General features: G+C 46.5%; 3 protein-coding genes across 6 annotated transcripts; 2 read left to right on the forward strand and 1 right to left on the reverse strand.

Moving 5' to 3' along the window:
- The first annotated feature begins 226 nt into the window (after positions 1-226).
- LOC100120871 (farnesyl pyrophosphate synthase) lies at positions 227-4,561 on the forward strand. 2 transcript variants are annotated; one of them, XM_031932210.2, is made up of 7 exons: positions 227-624; positions 2,611-2,773; positions 2,884-3,024; positions 3,114-3,317; positions 3,385-3,549; positions 3,638-3,850; positions 3,984-4,561. In XM_031932210.2, the coding sequence occupies exons 1-7, from the start codon at positions 497-499 to the stop codon at positions 4,182-4,184; spliced, it is 1,215 nt and encodes a 404-aa protein (XP_031788070.1). In that variant the 5' UTR covers positions 227-496; the 3' UTR covers positions 4,185-4,561. The 2 variants fall into 2 exon arrangements, with proteins under 2 accessions (XP_031788070.1, XP_031788071.1); XM_031932211.2 differs by lacking the exon at positions 227-624 and adding an exon at positions 2,074-2,510 and having other exon boundaries at positions 3,984-4,552.
- LOC103318196 (probable RNA-binding protein CG14230) lies at positions 4,442-7,237 on the reverse strand. 3 transcript variants are annotated; one of them, XM_008219877.4, is made up of 9 exons: positions 7,009-7,237; positions 6,725-6,922; positions 6,015-6,649; positions 5,740-5,922; positions 5,459-5,667; positions 5,115-5,368; positions 5,028-5,033; positions 4,806-4,948; positions 4,452-4,719 (listed from the first exon to the last, which is right to left on the reverse strand). In XM_008219877.4, the coding sequence occupies exons 2-9, from the start codon at positions 6,912-6,914 to the stop codon at positions 4,648-4,650; spliced, it is 1,692 nt and encodes a 563-aa protein (XP_008218099.1). In that variant the 5' UTR covers positions 6,915-6,922; positions 7,009-7,237; the 3' UTR covers positions 4,452-4,647. The 3 variants fall into 3 exon arrangements, with proteins under 3 accessions (XP_031788053.1, XP_008218099.1, XP_031788054.1); XM_031932193.2 differs by having other exon boundaries at positions 4,442-4,719; positions 4,806-5,033; XM_031932194.2 differs by lacking the exon at positions 5,028-5,033.
- Positions 7,238-7,809: 572 nt separating this feature from the next.
- Positions 7,810-14,690, forward strand: LOC100119367 (guanine nucleotide-binding protein subunit gamma-e). Its single transcript, XM_001601224.6, has 3 exons — positions 7,810-7,971; positions 8,740-8,916; positions 11,842-14,690. Exons 2-3 carry the CDS (start codon positions 8,804-8,806, stop codon positions 11,945-11,947), a joined length of 219 nt encoding a protein of 72 aa, XP_001601274.1. The 5' UTR covers positions 7,810-7,971; positions 8,740-8,803; the 3' UTR covers positions 11,948-14,690.
- The last annotated feature ends 84 nt before the right edge of the window (positions 14,691-14,774 follow it).

Here is a 14,774-nt window from a genome sequence, read left to right on the forward strand (position 1 = left end):
CGCGCGCAGGATGCAGGCTGCAGGTATAAGCAGGTAGAGGTAGGTATCATCGTCGTCATGCTTATATCGCGGAATCAAATAATAGCAGACTCAACTGGACGGTAACGGTATGCCTATATACATATATTGTATATACAAAGTCGCGCAAGTGTCTCTCTCTCTCTCTCTCTCTCTCTCTCTCTCTCTCTCTCTCGCGCAGCAGCGCGTAAACACACACACACACACACAGCGCGACTTAGGTATGAGTAAGTAACGAAGCGCCGCGCTGGAATTCCAGCAGAGCAGCAGTAGTGCAACGGCAGCCTTCGCAGTGCCTATTGGCTCATACTGAATACTTATTCGTATTCCTCGCAGTTCTGCATAAGATATATCGCGGCGCACGCAGGCAGCGCGTCGTAGAGTAGGAGTAGAGATTGACTTTGAGAGGTTAAACTGAGAGACGGAGGAGATCGCGTTGTACGCTGTACCGCTGTACGTGCTGAACCAGGCGTGCGCAATGTCCGCACGAAGGTGTGCGTCGACGCTTCTCAGGGCGTCCTTCAACCGGGGCCTTCTCCCAGTGGAGCAGCGCGGAAGCTGCCTGGCAGCGGCTACGCCGGAGCTCGACGCCCGATGCCGACTTCAGTAAGACATTCCTTTCTTCATCTCTTTTCTCTTTTATTCGAAGATTAAGGCGAGGCTCGCACACGACGCAGCTTCATTTTCGCTTTTCGGTGTCCAAGTAAACACTCGCGTCCGTAGAGCGAACTTCGATATTTCTGCGATATCGAATCAGGTGCAACGTTGGTTTTGTTTTCTGATACGACCGTCGTGTTTTGCACGATTACTAGTTAGTTAATAGGGGGAAGGGGGGGGGGGTCCACTAGCCGCTAGATAGGCAGCTCACTATGCATTTGAACGTAAATAACGAAAAATAAATACTTGGATGTCAATCTTATCGACATAATAATCAATCTTTGCTAGTAAATTGTAAATACGGTGGCTTGGACTGATGAGAAAAAAACAACCGATTTGACATCGCGATTAGAAAAAATCTATTTCCTATGCAAATGGTCAATTTGTTTGTGACAAGTATACAATACATTCTTTAATTCGACGTCTTGTGTAATTTTACGTACCAATATACATTAGTACAGATGTAATATCTGGTCAAAGATTCGAAAATGCATTGTGCTAAAATATTCGAAGATTAGATACGCTTTTTATTTTTAAAAATTAGATTCTAGAAATTTGCGTTACATTCAACTAGCATTCCATCATTACTTTGGTACTTTAGAAAATTCGTGCATACGTTGTTTCATCCGATCAATTAAATCGTCATTCGAAAATATGATAATCGAATATATACATTAGAAAGTTACGTTCAAATTCATAGTGAGCTGTCTATCATGTGGACCCCCACCTCCTTTAAATACTCGCATCGCTGCGTGGCATCGAGTAGTAGTAGTTGGGACGTAAGCACGGAAATGCAAGATGGATAAAAGCGAATTCGCAAGCACCCGGTATAATGAGATTCTCCTTTGCTTTTCACACACGAATCGAGTTTTGTAAAATATCTATATGCATTCCTCCATTTCCTCGATACAATGTCAGTTCTAACTTTCTTTTTTTACGCGACTTTCTTTTCGCTAACACGTGAGCGCATCATTCGCCGTATACAACTGGAAGGCCGCTCATTTTTACCCCCATGTTCTGCTTACGAATGGCGCGCAGTTTTCATAGAGGAACACGAGGAGTCGCCAACAATGAGGCGCGCATGCAGCGTTTAATTAGACGCATCTTTCCGAGACCCCTGCGCGCGCAACCAACCGCGAGAATTTCCGACTCTACGGCGACGCGTGTCTTATGAGCGAATACCTCAGCACATTGATAGAGGGACAAAAGGAAAAAATTGATAAATGTTCCCTATCTACTGCCCCATACCTTCCGCTACTATTTCATCTCGCAGATAACAATATTTTTAGAAACGAGTCGAATGTTTGTTGGCACCGCCGACTAACTATGCACATAGAGCAGATAAGAAGCGCTGCAGCGCAGCCTCTTGTTTTGCGCGTGCATCAGGAATCGCAAGTGTTTGTTACATTCGCGTTGCACAGCCGCGCGCTCCCACGCCGCAGATACGATTATTTTAATCCGCGCGAGCCGAACCCGAGCACACATATGCATGCAATGGCAGAGAAACTGCACAATGCTCGCTCTCGAGAAACGTTCTTCTGAATCTGAAATGGGCGATGAAAATCATTTCGAATTAGCATAGGTTAGGCGCTGCTCCTCCGAATACAGACGTAGACTCTTTGTGACGGAGAGCAGCTCAATGGCTGGTTTTTCATTGTGCGAACAAAAATAACCGAGTCCTGTTGTCGTTTCAATGCCCAACTGGCGCACATAAAGCGACGAGCGAGGGCGTCAATTTTCCAGTTGCTCCTTCCCCTCGCTTGTGCGCCGCGCTGCAGCCTCCCGCGTTATATTTCATAACCGCAAGTACCCGCTTGCGAACGGACGATGGATAGGTGCGTGCGTGCGGGCGTTCGGTCATTGCATATATTATAAGCATACACTGGCTTTCTGAATGTCCTTCTTCTCTCACCGATATTTTTTTCCACCTCACAGAGCGCGGAACGAGCGAGCCGTGCACTCGGTGGCCCAGACCAACTGGGTGGCCAGCAGAGACGAAAGCCGAGAGATGATGGCCCTCTGGCCGGACGTCGTTCGGGACCTCACGGAAGCTGGACGGCATCTTGACGTGCCCGAGGCTACCAAGTGGCTCGCCAAAGTACAGTTTTACTCAGCCAGCTTTCTTCAGCTTTTTTCAGCTTTCTTCGCTCACCCGCCAGCGGCGCGGCTGAATGCTCACCTTCTTTTTCTTTTTCTTTTGCGACGCAGGTGCTGCAGTACAACGTGCCGAGCGGCAAAAAGAACCGAGGCCTGTCGCTGGTCTACGCGTACAGGAAGCTCGCGCCCCCCGATCAGCTGACAGAGGACAACGTTAGGTTGGCCAGAATACTGGGCTGGTGCGTCGAAATGGTACACAAGTCGCTTTAAATTCATCGCTTTTCATCCTTTTATTCGTACGATATGCCTGTCAAGTGGAACGAATCACTTCTCGTCGGCAGGTGCAAGCGTTCTTCCTCGTACTGGACGACGTGATGGACCACTCGGAATCGCGAAGGGGCCAGCCCTGCTGGTACCGGCACAGCAACATCGGCCTGGCCGCCATCAACGACGGCATTCTCATCGAGCAGGCTGTCTACCAACTGCTCAGGACGCACTTTCGAGGAAAGCCCTGCTACGTCGATCTCTTCGAGACTCTACAACAGGTTCGCCGCCAATAATCTTACTTAGGCGCATTAATGGCGCACTTATGCGGCTGAATCGAATTTCCAGAACACCCTGAAGACGACGATGGGCCAAACGCTGGACCAGCTGGCGACGAATTTCAGTAAGAAGCCGAATTTGGATCTCTTTACCATGGACCGGTACAACTCGATCGTCAAGTACAAAACTGGCTACTACTCGTTCGTCATGCCGGTTCAGCTAGCCATGTACTTCGTAAGTCGACGCCGAGTGCAGTTTCGCATTCTTTTGGAATTTGCTCCGCATCAACCATAATTTATCCGTCGTTTTTTTCACCGACAAGGCTGGCGTCAAGGACCCGGAAATGCACAGACAGGCCAAAACCATTCTCCTGGAAATGGGCCACTTCTTCCAAGTGCAAGACGATTATCTCGACTGCTTCGGCGATCCGCAGGTTACCGGAAAACAAGGCACGGATATTCAAGAGGGCAAATGCTCCTGGCTAGTCGTCGTCGCTCTGCAACGCGCCACTCCGGCGCAACGTAAAGTTCTCGAGGTTTGTTATGGAACTATGTATTTTTACGTTTCCAAACAGAGACACGAAGCCAATATTAAAAGAGCTGCACGCTGTTTTATCATTGCCATCAATCCAGAACGTCACATACTGTAATTATTTGTATACTTCTTAGGAGTGCTATGGTATCAATGATCCGGAAAAAATTGCCAAAGTCAAGCAGTTGTACAACGACTTGGGATTGCAAATGACATATTCCATTTACGAAGAGGAAAGCTACAACCTCATGAATACTCATATTCAACAGATTTCACGTGGACTGCCTCACGATTTGTTCTTCAAATTCCTCGAAAAGATTTATCGCAGAGATGCCTAAACATTATTATATTCGGAAAATTATAATAAGTTTTTTTTCTACATCATTTACACACACGCATATGTGTGTGAGAACAGTGAAACCATTTGAATCGTGATGTACTGTAAAATAATTATGAAGGGTATAAGCTCTGTATGTTTATGAAACTACATTCTATCTTTAAGTTTGATTCAGTCAAGGTTTGTAATATTAATTTAGCAAACTAAGTTGTTCTATTTTGATCAATGAAGTAGGTGGAGAATAGTTTTTCATACTTATAGTGTGGGATAACAAAAAAATATATATATATATTGTACTTATAGACATCGTTATAATACAATCGCCAGTTGATAATGTAAAGAAATTTTATAATTACAATCTACTATTTTCATCGCTCATTTCTTTCGTATTTTATGCACCTTTCTTTTGTTCCAGGGGATGGTTTTCTTCAAGTTATTGCGAATTTTAGATCGTACTATTTCTTTCAGCTCGCGTCTTCTATTTTTAAATGCGCCTTCTTCTTGTATTGCTTGCTTTTTAAAGAACTGTTCCGCTTCTGAAACGTAAAATGAAAAATGCCATGTTTGCAATTTATTTTCCATGAATGAGCGCCAATGAATCGCATAAATGTGTGTCGATTACCTTCAAAACGGGGATCATTGTGCGTAAAGAAAAATCGATCATCCTTCTGACGAGTGAAAATAGTGCCTTTTTCTGCGATATCTTTAGTATGGCTTGTTTTGCTCGGTTCATCGTTACCATCTTCATCATCAGAAGAATCATATCTAAAAGGATTTTTTGCATTAAAATTAAACTGAAAGCTTCCTTTGTTCTCCTCGGTTTCGTTATTAACATTTGCTTTACTATCATCTGAAATTAAACGTCATACATAGTTAGTATCAGCATGCTGCTTTCAAGTATTAGAGGAAGGTACAAGAAAGAACGTTTTACCAGTTTCCAGCGTATCTCGTCCAAAAGTTTTTAATAAACTAAAATCTCCATTCTGTTTTAAACTTTCGACTAATTTCTCCGAGACATCATAAAATACTTCTTTGGACCTTGGAACCACTGGTGCTTCCTCAACTTCAGTGCTACTAACTTTTTTCTTCTTCTTACAAGGTTTCTCTTCGTTTGATTTTTCAATCTTAACTTCATAATCTTGATGATTACTTGCTGTGGGATCATACCTGATCATTTTATTTTTTCTGAAATTTTAACAATTAACAAATTATGATTAATTCTTTAATAAGCTGAACTTGGTTTTAGTATCATATAAATGCTGTATCGCATCTTACTTTTTTACTGTATCACTACTATCTGCTGTGGGGAGCTTAATTGATTTACCTAATACATTTCCCAAGATATCAAGTTGCCATTTTTTTTCATCTTCTACATCGTCTACATTATTTTGTGTGCTTTCCTCTTTTTTATCTTCATCATCCACAAAACGTTCGTCAAGCACAAACCTCTTATCATTTCCAATGTTTGTTTGCAACTTTAATAACTGTAATAGTATATAGTGATTAAAGTTTCCATAATAATTCCGAATGAAATTCCACGACGAATATTGGCTTACCTTTTTCTTTATTAGTGCTTTAGCATCAAGTTCAACTTCATCCCAATCGATCTTTTCTTCATTCTCATCGTCACTTTCAAATAGCGCATTTTTTCTGTATGCGCTTTTGTCGGCTTGAGTTTTTGTAATTTGGACATCGATATCATCATCAAATTTAATTTTGTTACTTGATTGATTTTTATCCTAAAATTAAAGCACGAAATACTTAGCATTTGAAGAGTAGAAAAAATCATGGATTACTTATTATATACATTAAAAACAAAAGTTTTACTTACAACACTGTTTAAAGCATCGCGTATCGCTTGTTGTTGTGTTCTGAAAGCTTGTTTTTTTTGCTTCAAAGACATTAACCGTTTTTTCTCAGACTCAGAAATTGCCGTAGGCTTTTCAGGTATGTGAGAGACAGTTTGTTTCTTGTTATCTCTATTTAAACTATCAAAACTTTTATTTTTCAGATTTATTTCATCTTTTATCTTTTCTGATTCCAGTCCATCTTCATCGAAGAATACTTGTTTTTTATGTTTCACAAACGCATTGGACTCTTTGGACACCTTTGGTTTCAAATTTTCTTGGTCTGAGCTTGCTTGCACATGCAATGCTTCATCAGCCTCTTTAATTTCATCTTGGATATCTATGTTGTGCTTGTGTCTTAATTTTTGTACTTTGATTGTAAAATTTTTTGATGAAAAATCTGTTTCTGAAAATGTTTGGCATTTAGTTCTAGATGCCGTATCAGCATTGTTAAAGAAATCAGGCCTTGAGCATTCTTCTTTTGTTGGTATAACAGGTGGCTGAGGTTTTACTTTATTTTCAGTTCTTTCTCTTTTTAATCTCTCCAGAAAACTTTCCTTTGCTAATTCTACACTTATTTGAAATCCATCGATTCTCTCGCCATTCAAGTCACCGAAACCTAGAAGAGGACATAAAATTGAGGATGAAGTTGTTGTAGATATTTTGACCTCAATGTTCACACAAAAAAACTTACATGCATGCAAATTTTTGTCCGAGGTTGTTACATTTACAAAAGCAAATTTATTTATCTGATCGTCCAGACTTTTTTTGTCCTTTAAATCTATGTTCTTTATGGTCGCATACTTTCCAAGCAACTCTTTTATCCTGGCCTCAGTTATATTTAATGGTAAATTTTTAATAAATAACCTGAAATCCTTTTCCATCTTTCTATCTGAAAAATGAGTTTTATAAGAATGTCCATTAATAGCAACATGAATAAATGTCTGAATGGAAGCACTATTTCGCGAAAAGACTTACTTGCTCTGTCCAAGAAGAAACAATATCAATTTTCCCAATTGTTTTTCTCACATTCAAATGATCTATCCAATTTAATTAGAAAACGTAAACATGATTTGGGCATTGCACCGCGAGAAACTGCGACATTTTTGTTAGGTTATAAACACTGTTGTAGAGACTACTTATGTGTGGAGTGTGTAGTCTAACCTCCACCGCATAGAGATCCACGTGCGCAGTGTGTACCTATATATATATATATATATATATATATAGTAGTGGACGGATCAATCATATTATCTCATCGGCATTCGAGTGACCGATGATGGAGAAATCTCATTTGCCGACAGGCGCTGATACAAATTTGAAGAGCGGCGGTTAATATAATATGTCGTATTGCGTCGATAGCTTTTAATTCATAAAGAAGATAAAAAATTAAACATTAATTTAATGGGAAAACTGGGCTCCGATTCAAAATGATCACGCCATTACAATGGACATCATTTCACCAGTAATGATGATCGTTCGGTGCTGAAGTCTTAATTATTTTAATTGTTAATGCTGAAGCTCGCAAAGTAAAAATGTATGCTTTTGTGGCATACGCACAGTCAGCACGGAAAGCAAACTCCTGTAGCTACTCGCGAGGAAAAATTAATTTGAAAAGTCGCCTATAGCTCCAGTTGATGAAACTTGAAGTCTGAGAGCGAGGCTCGCATCGACATAGAAAACAGTCGTATCGGCAGGCCGGTTTAAGCTTAATTAGATTTTCGAACGCTGCAGGGTTTCCATCAACGAATCGCGAAACCCTGCAAGAGACAAGTTGCCTCAGAGTTGCTCTGACCTAGGAGAGGGTAAGTTGTAGCGTCGAATAGTGGACCTGCTCTTTTCAGCCGAAAGCCGGAAATTCGAGGAAAACGGGCGAACAAGCATTGGTCTCGAATTCGAGCGGCTGTCAGCGAGTTTCGGAAGGAGGGAGGGATTTTTGAGGTAAGCCGTTAACGTTTGACATCACATCACAGTGGGATGACTGATAGTTTGAGAGAGAAAAGGTCCTGAATGCTCTATATACGAAGGAGCACGCGATGCCGGAAATCGCAGTTTAATTCGCCGCGGCGGTTTACGCTTTTCTTACAATTCCTCCTGAAATGCCCGAGGGCAGATTAAATACGCGTAAAAGAAAGTTGCTTACACAATTATTGAAAATATCCGTGGAAATGCTGCGCTTCGTTATATGGAAATGCGTTTACTAAAATGAGCTTTCGCAAGAGATCTCGCGGGTGTAACGATGCAAGTAGTGTTGGACGGGGGGCTGCGCACCGGCTTGCGTCACGGATGGGCCGGTTGCAGGTGACATTTAAAAGTGCCGCTCGCCGCGCTGAATCTCACGATAATCAGCAGCGCAGCTGCGTCACCTGCGTCACCTGCGTCACCGGCGTCACCTGCGTCACCTGCGTCACTTGTGGCTCGATACAGATACGTGCGCGCTTATGCTTCGTACAAATGCACGCAGCCCCAGCTCCGCATATACGCATGCATCTCTCTTCCTCTTCGGCATTGCATGCACGGACTACAGCGGGCAGCAGCGCATACTGGCCGAAGCCGATATAGGTATAGCCCTCGGTGCGCCGCCGTGCGCGCGCGTCGCTCGACGGCCGAGCCGACGGCGCACACAAAGAGGCGAGAGAGCAGCCTAGGTGGCTAGGTGTGCGCGCGTATACGCAGGCGCCGTATGAGAGATATTGATTTTCCGTGCAGAGAGGCGCAAGCGCTACACGTTTCCCGGCGGCGCCAGCGACTTACGGGGGGTGCGGCTGTAACCATGGATCCCAGTGTACTAGCCAACATGGACAAGGACGCACTGAGGAAGCAGATCGAGAACATGAAGTACCAAGCCAACATGGACCGATGGCCCCTGTCCAAGAGCATCGCCGCGTGAGTACACTCTCGAGCTCCCCTCGGTGCTTCTGCATCCTTCGCGCCCGGGGCCCAGCGCTGGCCCCTTTGTCGCCGCGTTCCTCGCGCTGCACGTATAGCTGCATGCAGACGCCTCCTGCCAATCGCGCTCTCTCTCTCTCTCTCTCTCTCTCTCTCTCTCGCTTTCTCTCTCTCCCTGCCCATCGCAGCCTCCATGTTTTCCCTCCGCCGCGCGCATCCTCGTCGTCGACGTCTTGGTCGCCGTCGCCCTCGTCGACCGGCAGTGCGGGCTGAGCTGGGACGAGGACTGACACATGTTGACGGTGGGATAGTCGTCGCGCTCGATACGGGGCCGAGTCTCTCTCTCTCTCTCTCTCTCTCTCTCTCGCTCGCTCGCTCGCTCTGCCCCAGCTTCGATCTTACGGGGCGGTGCTCTGTGCTGGAGTCACGGCTGCACGAGTATGCCTACGAGTGTGACTGACCGAGCCGTCGGCGGCGCGCGCGTGTTGACGTCATCGCGGACGGATCACCTGGAGTTCCCCCTCAAAGTTCACTCGGCTCTGCTGCTGGTGCGGTGCGGGCAATCGGCGCGAACGGGCTGCTAGACTCTTTCGCGGCCTAATTAGCATACGCCGCTTATCATCCGCTCGACGCCTCGCTCTCGGGCTTTCCGAATGACACGCGACAAACTGAGACGTTGCACGATAAGATTAGGTTTCGTTGTTTGCCGGCGCCAACACCTGCAACGTCTTTCCTTGTTTTCCCAAATCAGAAAAGTTAGAAGCGAGCGGCAAAAGTAAGAAAAGCAGAGTGGAAAGATAAACGAGGATTTTCGTATTTCGGGCCAAGCAGCGGCCGTGCTCTCGCTGCATGCGGCTGACGGAAGAAAAAGGCTGCGTACGGAGCCGATGCACACTGTTTCGCGCGTGGCCGCTGCACGCCAAGAGCCCGCGCTGGCCGAAAAGAGAGAATAAATCGGCGCGGTATGACCTAACCCGCTCGCTCTCGTCCAGTGCCACGTGCGTGCCGCGGAGAGTCCTATAGCGTGCGCGGCGCGTACAGCCTCGGCGAGTCTCTTGCGCAATTCGAGGCGGCGAAAGCGACAAATTATTATTTTTACATAATCGCCATGGGAGAGGCTACTCCGGCAGTTACATCAATCGGATCGGAGCTGCTCTTCGTTACGTGCGCGAGGGCGCTCGGTTTCACTGGACGTGGCTCTGCATACGGCCTCGACCGACGTTTTCAGGACATTGCACACTATTTTTCTAGATTGATTTTTCCGCTCTTGAAGTTGTCGCTCCTCGAAAGGAGATCATAGCCGCTAGTCTATAGATAGATTGACGAGTTTGGGCAAAAACTTTCGCCGCCGTCGACGAGCGAGTGAAAGGCACGACGCGCCGCGCCGCGCGCGTATTATTCTTGTAGGTATAATATATGTATATGTACAAGTCAGGTACGCGTCGCTCTCAGCGCTCGGCACCGAGCTGCTTTCGGCGAACAATAGCGGACGCGCGGGCGCACATATTGCAACAAGTTGGGCCAAATTGCGCTCAAATTTTCGGCATCCCGCCTCCGATGACGGCCGAGCTGCAGCCGGCGTTTTTCGCGGGTTCATTGCACCCGCTGTTGCCGCGAGAGCAGGCGTTTACTTTCCTTCTGCAGTAATGAGCGCGTGCATGGCAGTTGCTTGCTCCCTCGATCGGTCGATAGAGAGTGCGTTAGAGGCTGCGCGGGAAAGCCGTCGCGTGCGCGGACTATCGAACGATTATTGTGTAAGCGCGATGCGTGCGTGCGGCTAGATTTAGTGCGTCTCGCGCGCGCATCCGAGACTCGGCGGGACTTGGGGAGTGCAGAAACGAGGGATCGCGGCCGATCGGCCTCTCATCCCCCGTTCCGTCCGTCCGTCCCACTCCATTAATATAGGTAGTAACGCGATTAGCGCACTTTCCGAGATTCGCTTTTCCTCGGCCAAATCCGCGCGGGAACAGCGAGTCCGGCAGAAACACACCTCGAGCCTTGAACGGAAATCCTCTCGTGCGCCCGCGGCCCGGCGCGCTACTATTTCCTTTCACCGACTTCTCCGCCGCCGCTGCGCGCGTGTGCACGCTGATGTAGGCACGCCGGGAGAGACGGGCGAGAAACGCGAAAAAAGGAGGAAAACGCGCAACGCTGCCGCGGCGCCGAACCCGTTCTCTGCGCGCTGTCATTGCCGCGAGCGACTGCCTCTAGCTGGCTTTCTTTCCTTTCCGTCCCAAAACTCGCCAGACTCTTCGACTTTGCGTTCTCGAGTTCGCTGCAAACAGCCAGTAGCCACGTGTCCTGCAGGAATCATCTCGTTTCGCAAAAAGCCATCTGCTCTTCTCGAGCGACGAGGGAGCGCTGAACTCGCCGGCCCAATCGTTCCCTCGCTACGTGCTCTTAGATATATGTGTGTGTGTGTGTGTGTGTGTGTGTGTGTCACGGCGCGGCGCAATCGAGGATATACGCGCGTGAATAACGCAGAGCAACCGAGCAATTATCGCGCGCCGATCCAATGACGTAATGACGAATGGACAACGCGAATTAATTTACCTACGCTACTCGCTTCTCAGAAAACAAAAAGTCTAGTTCTCTCTTCTCGCTCGCCGCGTGCGTTTATTGTCCCTTTCTCTAATGATGAAAAAATGAGGCTAATTGGGTCGAGGAAAAAAAGAAAGAAAACAGAAAAGAGAGGAGAGGAGAGGAGAGGAGAGCCTAGTTAGGTTTACTCGATTCTAGAGCAGACGCCTTTCTTCGAGCTCCCCTTGCGCGCGCAGCCGCAGGACGGCGCGAGACACAATTACCGCGCTCGCTCGCCGCCTTGTACGACTGTGTGGCTGCAGCACGCACCGCATCTCCATACGGTTTCTTAGAAAGTAGAACACGAGCGCGCACTAATTTGGCCTTTCCGTGTGCCCGCAGGATGCGAGAGTACGTCGAGGAGAACGAGAAGAACGACCCGCTGATCCACGCGCCCGACAAGAAGAACAACCCCTGGGCCGAGAAGGGCAAGTGCATAATCATGTAATGCGCCCGCTCGCCGCCAGCAGCACCGAGACGAACGAGATCGACAAAAGCAAATAACTACAACAACAACAACAACTGCAACATCAAGGAGACGACGAGACATCGGAGCAGCGCAGCCCAAGTCCAGTTGCCGAGCATGAGCGCAGCGATCGACTGGCGCTGACGCTGCGGAGCCGAGCGTGCGCTTGAAGACGAAAAACGATAACAAAATACGAAGAACGCGACGAATCTCTACGCGTCGGTCAGCGGGTCAGGCGCATTGATGCACACTCGCGCTCGCCCCCCCCCCCCACACACACACACACAGACACAGAGAGACACGAGCGCGCGCAGACAGATCAGAGGTGGAGACAAGACGAGGACGGATGAGGCGAGCGCGCCCCGCCAGCCCGCCCCCCTTTTTCACACGTTTTCACGCTCATCGCATTCGTATACACAGGCGCGCGCGCGCGCTCGCCGAGGCGGGTCGAAAAATTTCGATAAAAGGCAACAGAATTTCATTCGGGGGCTCATCGGGAAATTCGTGGCGCGACTATCTATTACGGGAAAATCCGTCGTTGTATGATGATAATTATGATGATGGGTGGTTAGCATACACCGAGCGGGGTTATCGGGTTAATTAAGGAGCGTTGACCGAGGAACCAATTAATCGACTATCAATTTTCAATTTTTTCTACAATTATCTTGTTACGTGCGTATATAGTTTCCTTGATTCGCGGTGTAACGTATTTATTATATGCACACACACACACACACACGCGCGCGCGTATACGTATATGTACATACGTATACGGGAGAAAAGACGACTTACAATAATTCACTCACACAACTATAACTAACTAGGGACAAACAGAAAGAAACCAAAAGACGAATCGAAGAAAGGACCAAGCGATGACGAAGTGCCAAAAGGATGTGAACATGTCGAACCGGGCCTTTCGTTTCTTCCTCGCCGCCGCCGACGATGTATCGAACAACCATTCGAGTCTGTGCGAAGGTTGCAGCGATGCGCCCAAGTTCTCTACCCCCGTAACACACACACACACACACACACACACACACACACACACATACACACACACGGAGAGTTTGAAAAGGCAGCATGCGCAAACGCAGGGAGCTGCCCACTTCCACTTTTTGTCATCGTCAATTTACCGCGCGTTAAATCTCGTGTAAGCAGACATTTTTGCGCTACTATTGTATCGAGCGATTCATTGATTTTATTTTTTGTTGATTTTTTTCATTTCATATTCTATACGTCGTCGCTATTATATTATAATTATAGCGATCCGCACGACGAGTGTGTAATTTCATTAGGGAATTTCATCCAGGCGAACGGACGACGGCGATGAAATGAAGAAGGCTTTTATTAACCAACGCGCGAGACATCGATTTTTAGAAGCCTCTCACAAGCCTTTTTTCCTTTTCGAGCGCGATGAAATTCCCTAGGACGAGTTGTGAATCTATGCATTAGCTCGGGCGATCAGTCAGTTGAGGAGCCGCCCTTTCTTTTCTGTATAATTATTATTATCATCATTATTATTATTATTATTATTATTATTATTACTGTGATCATTGTTATAATCTGCATTGCGTAGAAGTAAAAGTCGCCCCAGCGAGTCACATTATATATTATACTTTCCCTAGTTTTTAACGATTGGAAGAAATCGTTGCTATTACTTGTATCCGACATTATTATTATCTATGACTAATGATATTAAATTATTTACATCACGGTATCGACATAACGTTGCACTGTCATTCAGTAAGAAAACACGAAAACAAACAGCCCTGGAGCTGATATATTGTGTACCGAAAAAACGTAAAAAATCAGATAAAAGAATAAGCAAAGCAAACGAAGAACAAGCGTCGTATATTAAGCGCTGAAAAATGTACGACGATTTTCTCACGATTATCCGGATTTACACGTTGTATCACGCTATAAGTTGTTAAGTCGTACTTACTACACATGTATAATGCGAGCGGTTTCTTACGAAAATATAATGTCGTATGTCGAAAGCTATACAAAACGAGTGTGTCTGTATACTTGATTTCTCTCTCTCTCACTCACTTCTCTCTTTCTCTCTCGCTCTACAAGTATGCTCTGCATGTGCACGCGAGCCAACATGCGCGAGTCGAGTGTATAGGCGCAACTATCGGCCAGCAGCAGCCCGACAATGCTCCCACTCGTCGGATGACCGAGCAAGTCTGACTATATAACTTGCCTACTGTTTCTACTACTAGCTGCTGCCGTGTATATTATAATATAGGCGAGCGCGCGCGCGCGCGCGCGAAGGGCATTGTTCGGCATAGTGTACGTTTATAGCACAATGCGCGCAATCCGGACCCTCGATCGCTGTCGGCATCTAATGCCGGCGGGGCTGTTATAAGAATGCGCAGTTACACGCGCGCGCGCGCGTCGAGAGAGCATTGGGAGGAGCCGTTCGACTGGCCGATCACAATTACGACTTTATTATACATATATATCGGGAGAGCATAACGGCGCTTACGCATACTTATGCACACACCTTATACTTTCTCGGACCTTGTTCGTTTGGCTGATGTTATCGAGCATACACACGTACACACACCCACGCATACACCATGCCATTATTTGTGACGAGCGATATGATGTTTTGAGTTTCGAGCTCGAGTCCTCTTCGCAAGGTATGAACCGGTATACCTGATACCTAGCATTTCGAAAACTTAATAAATACCAAATAAAGAGCTTTCTTTTACACAAGCAAGAAGGAGTAGAGTCTAGTCATTTTTTTCTCGTCGTCATTCCGTCCGTCATCTCCGCGAGGAAAGCTGGACATATCGCAGCAGGA

Source organism: Nasonia vitripennis, chromosome 5 (genome assembly GCF_009193385.2).
Source record: "Nasonia vitripennis strain AsymCx chromosome 5, Nvit_psr_1.1, whole genome shotgun sequence".
Lineage (NCBI taxonomy): Eukaryota > Metazoa > Arthropoda > Insecta > Hymenoptera > Pteromalidae > Nasonia > Nasonia vitripennis.